The 14,717-nt window shown below is 33.5% G+C and overlaps 1 protein-coding gene across 2 annotated transcripts; it reads right to left on the bottom strand.

The window, feature by feature from the left end:
* Positions 1-969: 969 nt before the first annotated feature.
* Positions 970-8,815, bottom strand: LOC148613240 (uncharacterized). Of its 2 annotated transcripts, none has more exons than XM_088586514.1 (4): positions 8,644-8,815; positions 5,223-6,015; positions 1,753-1,904; positions 970-1,266 (listed from the first exon to the last, which is right to left on the bottom strand). In XM_088586514.1, the coding sequence occupies exons 2-4, from the start codon at positions 5,971-5,973 to the stop codon at positions 1,042-1,044; spliced, it is 1,128 nt and encodes a 375-aa protein (XP_088442640.1). In that variant the 5' UTR covers positions 5,974-6,015; positions 8,644-8,815; the 3' UTR covers positions 970-1,041. The 2 variants fall into 2 exon arrangements, with proteins under 2 accessions (XP_088442640.1, XP_088442641.1); XM_088586515.1 differs by having other exon boundaries at positions 8,648-8,799.
* Between the last annotated feature and the right edge of the window lie 5,902 nt (positions 8,816-14,717).

Here is a 14,717-nt window from a genome sequence, read left to right as displayed (position 1 = left end):
TAAGTTTCCAGTAAAAATATGAAAAAATTGTGTTCTCGTACCAACAGATTTATACCAAAATCTATCTTCAGATATATCTCATCATGCTGAACACTTTAACCCTGTAAGAGTTTTGCTAAACCTAATGGTTTTAGAAATATATTTACGAATAACTTCTCTCTGACCCCTATGTCCAATTACAAGTAACAGTGGCCATGTTTTTCAATGGGTCAAAAATCCTCACATCAGTTCTATGCAAAATACCATAAGGAACATTAATATTAAGTTTGGTTTCTATTGGTTGTGTAGTGGTAGAGGAGAAAATTTTTGAAAGTAATAACATTAAAAGAGCAAAAATACATAGAAAAATACAACTCCAACGTTAACATGGCTTAACAGATTTACACCAAAATTTCATTACTGATAGTTCTCATCATGTTGAACACTTTACCTTCTGTCTGAATTTTGCTGAATCTAACAGTTTTGGAGATATATGCTAAAAACTTCTGACCCTTATATTTTATTTGTAGTAACAGTGGCCATGTTTTTTGACGGTTCAAAAATCCCTACAATAATTCTTTGTAGAATACAGTCAATACACTAGTGAACATTCACACCAAGTTTGGTTTTAATTGGTCCAGTAGTGTCAGAGGAGAAGAGTATTGAAAAATTGTTAACAATAACGACATTAATGCAGGCCAAATGATGGCAATATCCAACATAGCCCTTCGGGCCATGTGAGATAAACTGTTGGTTTTTAGGGTGTGGACCCCCAATATTTGGCCCATTATAGACTGAAAATGCTAAATGCTATTTTATATCTGTTAAGTATTCATGAAAGTATTTTGTAAGAAACGAGTTGAATGAGATATAAACACTAGGTAAGTTTAAAGGGAATGTTGAGTTATCTAATAATAGATTAGTTACTTATCACCATTTATTTAGGTAGACTATGTGTCTTATCTGTATAATTCACAAAGAGGTGAAAAATTTCAGACCATTCACTTTAATAATTGATTTTAAAATCAGTAGACAATTTGACAATCTACACTATTAACTGTCCTATTCCTTTTTTGCCAAAAATCCTGTCTCATCTAAAAGTTCATCTCTCACTTCTGTCAGAATTCTACCAAGCAAGTTAGTCCCTCTCCACTTAGATTCGTTCAAAGCCCTTGGGTCATCTGCATGTAATCCTATTCCCCATATTTGATCATGAGGACTGGCCTCAACCAATTTTTTCGGGTAAGTTGAAAACAGCTTTTCTTTTAAGTGTTCATTCTGTGAAAACTGATACAAAAAAATTACAAAAATTATAAATCTATTTAAAATTACACCTGCTAGTAGTTCTCTTCAGTCATAGTGTGTGCAAGTAGTATCTAACAACACATCATTCTACTTATGATTAGATGACATTTTCATACTCCTTGAAACTTTTCCACTTAATAAAGCTGGAATCTGTTTGGCTACTCAGAAAGGTAATGTGAAGAGAAATTAGAATGGAGACTGGAGTGTTGTTAGATTCTACTTGAAGTGACTAAAATTCATGGTATTGTTTTACTAAAAATGTCATAGGAACCTAAATAATTACAAGTACGTACACCATCAAATGAATTATTGTTTCTTATACATGTATATATTTACAGGGGAAGCCGATTCCTTACTTTAAGTGGCTGTAAGTGCACCAAACACACCATTTGTATGAGAATTGTGAACAAAATTATGTCCTCAAAAACAAAATTATTCCAATATGTGGTACAAGAAATTCATTATTACCTTAGCACGATTTCCTTTTCTGACAATATCGGAACTAACTGAATACCATCCATCAAAGTCCAAGTTAGGAACTTTTCTTCCATAATCTTTTTGAACATCGGGATTAGGTTCATTTAATATTGCAATCATTAATGCTTCACAATTGGCAAAACCTATAAAAAATTACAAAACAGAAAAGGGAATGCAGATTATTAAGCATAGGTTCACCTATGAATTGTGCAGTGAGTGATAAGAGTTCAAAAACAGTCACTTTTTGTCTTAAAAATTTAAATAACTGTACAAGTACATGTACCTTCCAGTATGCATAGTGAATAAATTTGTAAAATTTCAGTGAAATACAGTAAGCACTTTTTTAAATATTTGAGTTTTAAATATAGGTTTACCAAGCCATACTTCAAGGTAAGTATAGTCTTCAAAATGAATACGTGACATTTTTACTAAACTGGATATGTCACCAAGAGCCAGTTGAGCATGAAATTAGGGGAATTAACTCTGTATACTTGGCTCCAGTGACTTGGGATATGTGTGTTGGTTTAGACTCTTTTACTGATATGTGGCAAAGTAACTACAAATAAAGTTTCAACAATTTAATAATACCAATAGCCAAAAGTAACCAAAATATAAAATGCACTAATAAGATTGTTACAGTTTCTTGTTCTGTAATATTAACTTTCAAATTTAAGAATGTCCAAATTCACTAAATCCAAATTTGAATGAATTTTGATAAAGTCCAGAAGGTTAAGTTCTGATCCGGCGAGTACTGGAATCTGTTCCTTGAAAGTCAGATGAATCAGAACCGTTTGCGGATAGCTGGTTATGGATGATTCGGAGTGACTGGAACTAGACGATTCTGTAGGTTCTACTGTATTCCTTCTGTACTGATGTTAACTTCACTGTTACTGTTTCTAACTCTATTCTATATTTTACCCTATCATTCCATTCGTTTACTATCTTCAGTCTATTTATGTATTTGAGCAATATTAACATTTTTTTTTTAAATATGCCAAAAGCTAATTATGAGATATTAATTAAATGAAAGATGAAAAACATTTGTCACTCTTATTAAGCAACTGAACAATAATAATTAAAAGAGAGTAACTTGAAGCCATCTGTGACATTTGACATATTAATCTCAGGTCTAATTCCTTAATTGCTTACAAAAATAATATACACAAGAGGAATGAAAATTGATTCATAAAATTTCTACAAAAATGTTAACAATTTGTGTAATAAGTTTTGCACCTATGACAGATCGCATTTTTTACTTAATAATAATAGGACATCAAAGCAGCAAAAAAAATTATTTCAGACGTATTTAAAAACTTACAAAAATTTATTCTTCATAAGATTTGCGGTGTATTCCTTTCATAGCATAGTTTGCAAGATCTTGAAGTGGTGTAGAACATTTTCAATCAATTGCTTTGCAACATGCAGCTTGATATGACCACAGCTGTCGAACTCTGAACAGTTTGGGCTAAGTAATGACAAGCTTAGTACAGCTTAGATTAAGGAGTGTGATTTAAGTTTCTGACACAGAATGAAGGTGTTCAGAGAACTCTAAAAGTTTGAAATTATGCAATTCCCTAATTTAACCTAATATCAATATTTTAATACAATTGAAAATTAAACATGTCAAAGAACTCCCACTTTAAATTTTGTTAGGTCACATGGGACAAACATTGATATCATGAACTCATAAAAAAATACACCTCAAATTATTAATTTTTGTTGTTGTAACTAGCCCTGTCTGTGAGCTAATTGCTTGAAGCATTTAAAGCATTTACCTGAGCATTTTTTTCTGTCATTTTACAAAATCATATAGATATATATACATTTTCAATGAACTAATAATGTTTAAAATGGTGTAAAAATATTATGTTTAAATTATTTTTAATAGATTTTTTTTACTTAAAAAATTGTGTGGTAAAATTACAAACATTACTTGTATAATGCTTCTTTTAAGGGGAGATAATCAGTGGAAAAATGTTCTACAGAAATATAATCAGGCGCTAATCCCAGGACTGGCATACTGGGCATATGCTCCCCCCTTAAATTGTAAGAAAAAAAAATCACCACAAGTTTCACCCCATAATATTTTTTGCCTTGCTTTGCATGTCATTTAATTCAATTTACACCCCCTTAAACTCAAATCCTCGATCTGCCTCTGATAATGGGAATTTTAATTTTTTAATACATGTATTACAATAAAATGAGTTCAGTGACCCAAAATTTTCATTTTGAAATATACAAAAATGTCAGTTTAATGTTCTTTATGTAAATTAAGACGAAATTTTATCTACCACTTATTTGATAGTTTGCAAAATAGTGAAATTCCCAACAGAATCCATATAAAAATTGCTTTATTAATGCTCAATTATCTTGAAATCAAGTTTGGTGACCTATGTGTTTTACATTCAAATCCTAAGTTTGCTCATTCAAGGTCATCCTTCAGAAAAACTAGGAAATTTATCTACTAGAAATATTAGGTATGATCTACCTTAAGTAGAATTGTGTTCATTTAAAAGCATGCAGCAATAATAATCTTGTTTCATATACATAAATGAAGTACTTAATATTATTAGTATTCCCTTATTAAGAAATAATACTCTTGCATTTGAACAAATATAACATCATATTATTTGCCACAAAGGAAAAAAATGTGACTATATTGAGTAAGATCTAAAATTAGATTACTGTAGTAATCTCACTGACACATTTTATAATATAATTTATCCCAAACTATTGTTACAGAGTTGAACACGATAAAAAAATTAAAAAAAATCAAAGGAAAGCTTCAAATGACACCCACTTGTTTATCCCTTGACATAGAAAAATGTGTGTTTCTGGTCTTTTTGTTGTTTTTTATCCTCTTTTTCCTAAACAATTCATGTCACAACTTTCCTTTTGTGGTATGACACCTTGTGGTACAATTTCAAAGAGATCCATTCACATTTACTCAATTTATTGTCCAGACATCATGAAAATACTTCTTCCTGGCCCCTTTTGGTCCTAATTACTTAACAGTTTGAGTCACAAACCTGAAAATCAATCTTAGTCTTAATTTGTGGTATGACACCTTCTGGTACAATTTCAAAGAGATCCATTCAAATATACTCAAGTTATTGTCCAGATAGGATGAAGGTGCTTGTTTCTGTCCCCTAGGTGTTTCAAAGAAAATCAATCCCAGCCTTCTTTTTTGACATAGCTCCTTGTGGTCAATGGTACAGTTTCATAAATATAAAAGCTATTGTCTGTCCGGAAATGAAGTGTCTATAAACAATGATATCAACAAAGACAGCATGATGCCATTAAATACACTTGCAATTTTTTACAGTTGAAAAAATTTTTCATTTTGCCATGGCTTCAATGACAGGCTAGAAACCACTAAATCCACTTCCCATATAGATTTCAATGCTAAATTCACAACTATCAAGGGGTTCCTTGAGCTAAAACCTTTAAAGTATACTCACGAGCTTTATTATACATCATGTACTGTTCTGCGCAGTTAAATTTTAACCCATCAATTGTGAACTCTGAGGGGTGCCATTGGCTAAATGGAGAGTCCTGTCTCCAGAAATACACATAATCATCAGTTTCTTTATGAACAAAATTGTCTCTGTATTGTCTGTAACCTCCCTTTGTTTCCTTTGAGTTTCCAACAGTCTTTTTCTCACCTCCATTGTTGTCAGACAATGGATTGACAACTGCAGTTGGTTTATCTCGACTTTCATTAGCCTTATTATGCCCACCTGGAAATCGTTGTGCATTTTGATACTTGTTGCCAGTAGTGCCACTTTGAACTCGGTTCATTCGCCTTCGATCTTTGTTTGATATGTCTTTGTTCTTAGATGGATCTGTTTCTATATCATCAGTGACTTCAGTATGATTTTGTGTTATTGAATGAGCATTTTGGGTGTCATCTTCCATCGGAATAGGTGTAGCATCTTTCAAAAAAGCATTTAATTCATATTTATCACCTGATGGATCTGTTTCTATATCATCAGTGACTTCAGTATGATTTTGTGTTATTGAATGAGCATTTTGGGTGTCATCTTCCGTCGGAATAGGTGTAGCATCTTTCAAAAAAGCATTTAATTCATATTTATCACCTGAAACACCAGTTGTCATGTCATTAATGTCCACATTAGTAGGTGGACTTGGATAAAGTTGAGATTTTGTACTCAAGTCATTAGATGTACTACCTGAATTTGAAGAGTCCATTTCTGAAGTCAGATGAACTGTATTTTAAGAACTGTCACTTTGCTGAAAGTTAAAGTTTATACCAATTAAAAAAAAAGTAACAACATTCAGTTGGCGGATTGGTTTTTAGAACATTTTGGTCCATGCATTATCAATTAAGCGAGGGCACATGATTGTCATGCCCCAGTTTAATATGAACCTATATGGTCTAACAAAATGTAGCCCATAACCAATTGCTCGGTTTAATATTTGTTATTTGTCTTGACTTTGAATGTACTTTTTTTGCTGGAAAATATGGAAAATTATAAATTTAAAAAAGCATGTATAATTTTCTTTCAAATAAATAAAACAACAACTTATTAAATTAAGAGAAATGACAAATTCAAGTAAAACATTTGTTATAAAAGAGGATTTTTATAAGAGAGCATATGTTTACAAAATGTGGAAATGGGCATAAATGTCTTTGGCAAATATTGCAGTTGAAATGGAATGAAAAACTTTTATGGGATACATTTGCAACAGAGAATGGAATGACGACACTCAACAACTAGTTCAACAGAAACTCACTTTCCAGTCATGTAAGGCTGCACTATACAGTTACATTAAGGCATGCTGTTTCGCACTCCAAGTTAGCCCAGTAAAATTTTGTATAACTTAAAAAAGTTGAAATTTGGTGGATATATTGTTTAAATGTAGTTAAGCATTTATACATAGAGAGATGTAATATATGTAATGGTAAACAGGTGTAATTTAAATGAAGAATGGTATCCGGAAAGCTTCAGTCCCCTGCCGTAATAGGTTCTCTCCTCAGCATCAGATGGCTGATTTTCAAAATACCTTATTTTGCACAAACTAAAATTGTGAGAGAATGAATCAAAAAGGGTCTTATTATTTTCACCCTTTTTCCATCTACTCCACGCATGCTTTCATCCTGTGGTAGTGTCTAAGTGCCTGATATTTTATAAAACATAGTAACTGGCTGTTGAAAGGCACCCCTGATTTGTACTAAAACTCAGTAATATTTTTTTCAGTATGTTACCATGGATACTAGATTTTATAACCATAATCACTAAATTACTTATAAATGACTTGAACCTCCACACACCAAGGATTTCAAAAATATGCACTTTTTATGACAAAACACTAGAAATTTCTGTGCGGACTGCCTCAAAACAGCTTTATTTCAACAAAATGAGACCAAATTTTCAGAAATGACCTAACTGTATTGTACTATCTAAAGACCAGTTCTACAACCAGCGACACAAGACACTACCCACTTCACAAGCAGACCTACAACTACAAGGAGAATAGACAGACTGCTACGGGACAGCAATTCCTACTCGCCGACGACAACACCAATGGACGCATACTACTTTTCAGTACTTGACAGAAATTTACCCAGACACAGTACCATAGTAAGACATGCTGCTGTACTGCCGTTATTGCTACCCGACACAGTTGAAGACGTTTGGTTCCATACACTAGAAGACATCGACGACACCAACATCAACATACCAACACTTCTCTTTACAGACTATGTTACCAGTTACTGGATAGAGGGAAACTGTCACCTGTGGAACCACCATGCAACAGAGGGACCAAGGACTACCAACCAATTTGAGGGCTGGCACGGGAAACTAAAGAAACTGGTGAAAGCTCCACATCCTAACATCTTCAACATGGTGAAACTATTAAAGCACGAAGAAGCTGTCCATGCCTGCACCTTGCTCCAGTACCAAGCCGGAGGTAAACGTGTCCCAAGGGAACGCAAATACTGAGATATCGACACCAGACTGACAACACTAAAGACTCGTTGTACAGAACCAGGAACTCACACCAGTCCAGTTTGCTGACGCTGCTTCTCATCTTTTGCATCTAGAGTATACTCTTGATTAGTGCTTGAATTGTTGTGCTTTGTATGTTTTATTTATGTATTTATTGTATGATTCTTTTACACAAATCATGAGTACTTTAATTTTATCTACTGCTTTTTCATTTATTTACAATGTTATCAATTCTTGAATATAATGTACTTATAAAGTGTGTATTACCAATGACTTATTGTTATCATGAATATTGAATATTTAATAAAATTATGAAAAAAAAATCTTATTTTTTATTTGTTAAAAAAGAAAACTCTAAATGACACCTAAACACTTGCAAGTCTAAAATTCATAAGAATTTTCACATGAAACCTTTACAGATCCAAAATAAAATTTCATAAATACAGCAAAAATGGGACAGGTAATTCCAACACATTTAGAATTCCAATAAAAGTTTTGTTTTTAGGTATACACAATCTTAATCCGTTCTGGCTATTCCTACATGGATTTTATAATTTTACCTATAAATTTTAGAATGTTGTAATAGCCAGAATAAACCACCAATATTAATTAGTTCAAGGCCCAACAGTCAAAATCAATCCAAGCATTCTTTTTGTGACCATGTACGTAGTGGTATATTTTAAATAATCTGCTTAATTAAATAAATGTCGGTGAAACAGTTAATTTCTTTACTTCTTAATCATATTCAACAATGAAACCGAAAGTACAAAGTGTACATGTATTTATATTATCACGGGTGACCATAAATATATATTTTTTAATACTAAAATTACCAATTAATCGTTTTTATGCATTGGATTTCAAACTAATTGAATTTGACATTATCGATCAAATGCTTAAGCTTTACCTACGAAAAACGAAACAAGAAATTCTTCTCTTTCGACTACTGATCTCTTGCCAAACTCCAAGGCAGCTCCAGTTCCGTACCATTGACGTTCCTCCTCTAATATTCTGGAATGGCAAAAGTAGCGCAGGCATGGAAGAGACCAATGCTCCGGAGTTTGATCTCTTGCCTGTTTGGGGGCATTATAAATAAAGACCAAAGAAGACCAGAACGGTACTGAATGATAAACATAGGTTTTATATGTATCAATTGTGTTAATTGTGGTTTAAAAATATGTTTTTACTTATTTACCACCACATTTACTTCCGATTTAAGGTTGAAGTGACTGGAAGTTCGATTTCATGGTGAAAATGATAAATATGGAAGAAATGAAAATAAATCACAATATGATATAAGTCATATGATGGCTATACAGAATAAGAATAAAAAAGATCGTTTCCACCTATTCATCTTTCAAGATATCATTACCGAATTTGGACCATAGATAGAGTTCATTTAGGACTTGAAGAAGATGACCTTGTCAAGAATTCTATTATCTGTTGTAGAAGTTATCTCCCTTTTTTGCGTTTTTTCAACATGGTCTCCCGAACACAGTTTTCATGATATCGTGATCATATTTGGTGAACATGTAAGATGTCGACATATTCTGTTAGAAAATGACCATGCTAAGGTTTTCTTTATCATCTTCAAGAGTTATGTCTCTTGAAAACAATATCTTTCCATAGCTCATATCTTAGATAGATAGGATCAATCTGAAACCAGTTTCATGTACACAAGCGGAAAAGATAATGAATAAACATAAACATGTATTTTGTTGTGAAACCATACAGGAGTTATACCCCTTGAAATATATTTAAGTTTTGAAAATTTATACTTCATAAAACGGAAGTTGTAGAGATATGGGACCTTCATCAATGATCTTTGGTCAATGGTCAAAGAGTGCTTTCTTATTAACTTGTTTATGAAATGACCCTGTTTCGTCATTTTTCAAGATATCATTGCCCAATTTGGACCATCGATAGAGCTCATTTAGAACTTCTACAGAATGACCATGTGAAGAATTTCATCATCCACTGTAGAAGTTACCTCCCGTTTATTAGCGTTTTTTTTTTCAAAATGGTCAACATGGTCCCCCGAACACATTTTAGAGGTTATCATGATCCTACGTAGTGAACATGTAGATGTTATCATGTTCTATTAGAAAATGACCCTGCTAAGGATTCCATGATAATCTTTAAGAGTAATGTCCCTTTAAAACAATTTCTTTCAATCGTTAATATATTAAAAACCATAATAGAAAGGATCAATCTGAAAACAGTTTCATGTACACAAGCGAAGACCTTATAAATATTCATAAACATGTATTTCGTTATCAAACCATACAGGAGTTATATCCCTTGAAATCTCATACTTAAGTTTTTTCAAATTTATCTTTCAAGAATCGGAAGTTGTAGAGACATGGGATTTTCATCATTGATCTTTGGTCTATGTGACCTTACATTTGAATCCACGGTAAAAGGTCACAGAGTGCTAGGAAGCCTTCTCACTGCAAACTCCATGCCTTGATATTAAGAAAACGATAAGAGATAAGTGCATACATACAGCGTATGGAATGACCTTCTCGATAAGCCCTTCATTTTGAGACCGAGTGTACATCTGTCAGACCGTCTGTTTAGAAGTTTGACAATTGGAATGTTTTGCAGAATCTGGTTTGTGACCTTGACATAATTGTATGTCCAAGACCACGTAATCCTAAGATGTATGGTGGTAGTTGCACGTCTCTACCACTTCCGGTTCTGGAGTTTATTATTGCATCATATTTTAATAATCATTGTGCTCAAAATGAGCCCTATAATTGCCCAAATTGTTTTGAAAATTTTTTTGCATATGTTCTGTAGATTATTATACAGTTTTCAGATTTGAGATATCTAGTCTAGTCTTAGACCTATTGAAATTTTAGTTTTTCAGAGCGGGATTATATATTTCAAAATCTACAATAGACACACAAATGATCAGTACGGGGCGCCGAATGGGACTTGATCTTTTTGTAATCAAAATCAATTTTGTGAGACTAAAGTCCATTTTGTGTCACAAAATTCAATTCTGTGACACTATTCAATTCTGTGTCACAAAAGTCAATTCAGTGTCACAAATTCAATTCTGTGTCATAAAATTCAATTTTGTATGCAAATAGTTACAGAATCCTTTGGATATGCAAATGAATTCAAAATGTGCAGCATCGTGTACATGTATTACAAACTTAAAGCATTCCCTGCAATTAAGTTGATAAGGTACGAATGTGCATGGATATAATAAAGCACGTAAGTGAAAGAAATATCGGATATCGTAATCGTATAACCCACTGTGTCACTTAAGGTATAATACCACTATTAAGGAGAACCAGTCACCTGCACATACCAGAAAGTAGTCCGTAAAAAACAAAGTAGTTCTTAGGATGCATTGTATATTTTTTTTGTGATTTAGCCAGTATATGCAAACTGAATATCATCTTAGAGCTTGTCATGTCAGGTACACACTCAATACAACAGTTTTGAACTCTGATGTAGAGAATAATTTGTCAGAGTCTAGATCTTAAGCCCATAGATTTGTCAAATTTCCAAAAGGAAAGTAGTATTTTTAATACCTGTCTACATTCACTTCACCGTTATTTCTTAGAAGCCATTAAAGGTATGCTTCAAATTTTATGAGAGAGTCTTTAAAGGGTCCCCTCTATGATAAAACCTGTTAAAGTTCATTTTAACAAACTTTAAAAAAGATTTGGACCTTGAAAATAGCTTAATTCAACATAGAAAGTAATGGGACTTTTAATAGTGGTTTTACACCTTAATCTTAAATCTAAAGTTCGATCATTTGCGCGTTTGTATACAAAAGGGAAAGTTAGACACGTACTATGTCGGTTTTTTATGTCGCCTGACAAACAAATCTCATAGAAAACGTATAACGTATAATAGCAATTTTAGTCATTTCAAAACTGTTTTACTATAGAATGCAACTTAAAAGATTTTTTTTTTAATTTCACTAAAAACGGCCTTAACCGTCCTGCGTTAAATTGCTCGAAGTAATCGGAAACCTGCGTCTGCGTATGGCAAGCCAAAGTGGACAAAAATGCCTATTTATAAATATTTATAAATAATTATAAATAATATGGGGTAGGCACTGCCTAAGTCAGCGAGTTCTGTGAGCTTTACCATACATATACCGTCTGTGCAAGACTCGTAAAAAATAATAAATGACATTACAAAGACCCGGTTGAAAACGTTTGCTTCACAAGTGCAATATTTTCATTTATATTTAAGCAGCAAGCAAAATCTGTCTTTTTAATTAATGGGGGGGGGGGGGAGTTTTTTTCAATAAATGAAAAACTTGAAAAATCCCCCCCCCCAAATATTACAACCCCATACCCCCTTTCCCTCGCTCTCAAAATGGTTAATAACTTTATAGCACCTCGCAATACTTTACATTTTTATCCCTTAAGGGCATCTCTAGCAACATTTCAGTTTTGGCATGTCAGATCAATCTGTACATGTACAAATACCGGGAATATTACAGTTCTCCACGGAAGGTGGGAATATTTGACACATATCATGTGACGTAAACAGAATTCAGACGAGAGCTGCAAATTCCAAACAAGAAAATTATTGCCTTTCCGATCTTAGAAAAGCTATGCTTTACGGTGGCAGAATGCGGCCATGAACAAAAAATGTTATGTTGTTCCCTCAAGAAAGCATGTAGTTCGAACAAGATAAGTTTCTCGTTCCGTCAACTGCTCAAGAAAATATGTTGTACCCTCAAGATACTACTTCGTTCCCACAAGATACATATATCGTTCCCACAAGATACATATATCGTTCCCTCAAGATAATATGTGGTTCCCACAAGATAATATGTCGTTCCCATAAGATAACTATCTCGTTCGCACAAGATAATATGTGGTTCCCACAAGATAAATACCTCGTTCCCACAACATAATTATAATTCCGTACAGACAACTCTCATTCTGCATTTGGGGACTACAGAGTCAGGTACTTGAAGTAGGGTTAAACAATGTACAATGTTTTATTTTACTGTTGGAAGAGGCTATCAATAACAGATCTTGTGGTCTGCTGTTTGAAGCTCTCTGAGGTTGTGCAGTGTACAATAGTTGCCGGTAAGATGTTCCACTGTGTTATTGTTATTGGATAAAAGGAGTATTTGTACGCGTCTTTCTGTGTTTGGATATGTCTGAGGGAGAAATTGTGTGTATGTTGTCTGATATGGACGTCTAATGGAGTGAGCCGGTTTGTAGGATAAATATCTACTAAGTGATGAATTACTTTGTAAAAGAAGATGAGACGTATTCTTGTTCGTCGTAATTGTTAAGTTAGCTAATTTAGTTGTTCCAGCATGTCAGTTACGGAGCTAGTGTTGTGGTATTTGTTGCAGTTATAGCATGCTGCTCTACGTTGTTACCATACTATTTCAAACTGTTGTGTTTGTGATTTGTTGTGAGGGTCCCACACGCAGCTGCCGTATTCTAGTTTTGGCCTATGAGTCAACTTTTAGGTTACTTTTGATAAAGTTTAGTTGTGTTGAGGCTGCTGGTGTTATGTTGTCTATCTGTTTGTTCCATTTGATGTTGTCCAAGATTTTGTGTAGCGATTTCTTCTTGTAGTACATGTTGAAGAGTGTGTACATGTAGTTATGCTGTATTGGATTTTTCTTCGTTGTTGCATGGAGAACTGATCACTTGTCAGGATGGAAGGACATGAGCCAGTCCTCCTCCCATTCAGCTGCAGTTGATAGATTTTCTTGGAGCTGTTCAGCATCTGTGTATTTTTGATAGTTTTAGATATGATGCTGTCGTCTGCAAAAAGCTGTTAGATACTATGTTTGATGTAGTCATTAAAGTCATTGATGTATACAGAAACAGTATAGGACCCAGTACTTTCCATGTAATACACCGGATGTGGCATGACTTGTTTCTGAAGTCTCATCTTCAACAAAGACTGTCTGTGTTCTTAGTGAAAGGAAATCGTCAATCCACTTTAAGATGTAATAATCTATCCCATAGTGACTGAGGTTATAAAGGAGTCTTTTGTGCGGGACCTTGTCAAAGCCTTTGGCGAAGTCCACCACAATTACATCCGTCTGAATGTTGCTATTGTTATTTTGAGCAAGTACAATCTATTGGTATTCTACCGGTTTCAGTGTTTTTTTTTGGGTTTTTTTCGCATGTAATGATGCATATTGCCACATCTGTACTTAGTTCTTTTAGTCCCTATCCACATATCAGATCCGGCCAATGGCTTTGTGTGGATTTATTTGTTTTAGAGTTTAATTGCACCTTATTTTGTGATGTTGATTTTTCCATTAGTGGATGAGTTGATTTGCCTTTATATGGTAGTGGTTTATCAGTAGTTTCAGTTGGGAATGCTTTTTCGAATTGACAGTTGAAGATGTTTGCTTTTTCAAATGGATTTTCAGTGAGTGTGCCATTATTTCATAGTGCTGCTCTGCCGTTGTTGTCGTTTTTCATACCTTTGAAGTAAGTAAAGAGATTTTTTGGATGTTTCCTGTTTTCATCAGGCTCGCATGCTAGCAAGTCAAATATAAAGTTTTGGATGTAGCACCAGTAGGCTTTTCTTATATCTTGTGATGATTATTTTATGATGTTTATACTCCTTTGTATATTTTGCACTCGTTTTTTTTTCATAAAGAAGTTTTGATTGGTAATTTTTTTAGTCTGAGTTTGTTGTCAATCCAAGTAGTTTCTTTCTGCTTGTTTTGTGGGATGCTGTCATCAATAGGCTGAGAGACAAACTGAAAAACGAGGTGAGCTTCGTAATCGATAGATTACCTATGTTTTAAATGTCTGACTCTTATTACCAAGTTTTCGATAACGTTTCATAATTCATCAACATTGTAGAGGAATGTTATTTATTTTGGGAATAAATTTTGGCACTTAAACTGTCCTTACCATAAGTAGATCCCCTTAATCTACATATTTCATTGGCTTTGAACAAGTTTTCAGTTAAGTTCAATATCTCAGAAACTACCCGTAGTTAAGGGTTGATATT

Source organism: Perna viridis, chromosome 6 (genome assembly GCF_037379345.1).
Source record: "Perna viridis isolate PV_CMFRI_1.1 ecotype Kerala chromosome 6, ASM3737934v1, whole genome shotgun sequence".
NCBI classification, from domain to species: domain Eukaryota; kingdom Metazoa; phylum Mollusca; class Bivalvia; order Mytilida; family Mytilidae; genus Perna; species Perna viridis.
This window is presented reverse-complemented; position numbering and strand designations above follow the sequence as displayed.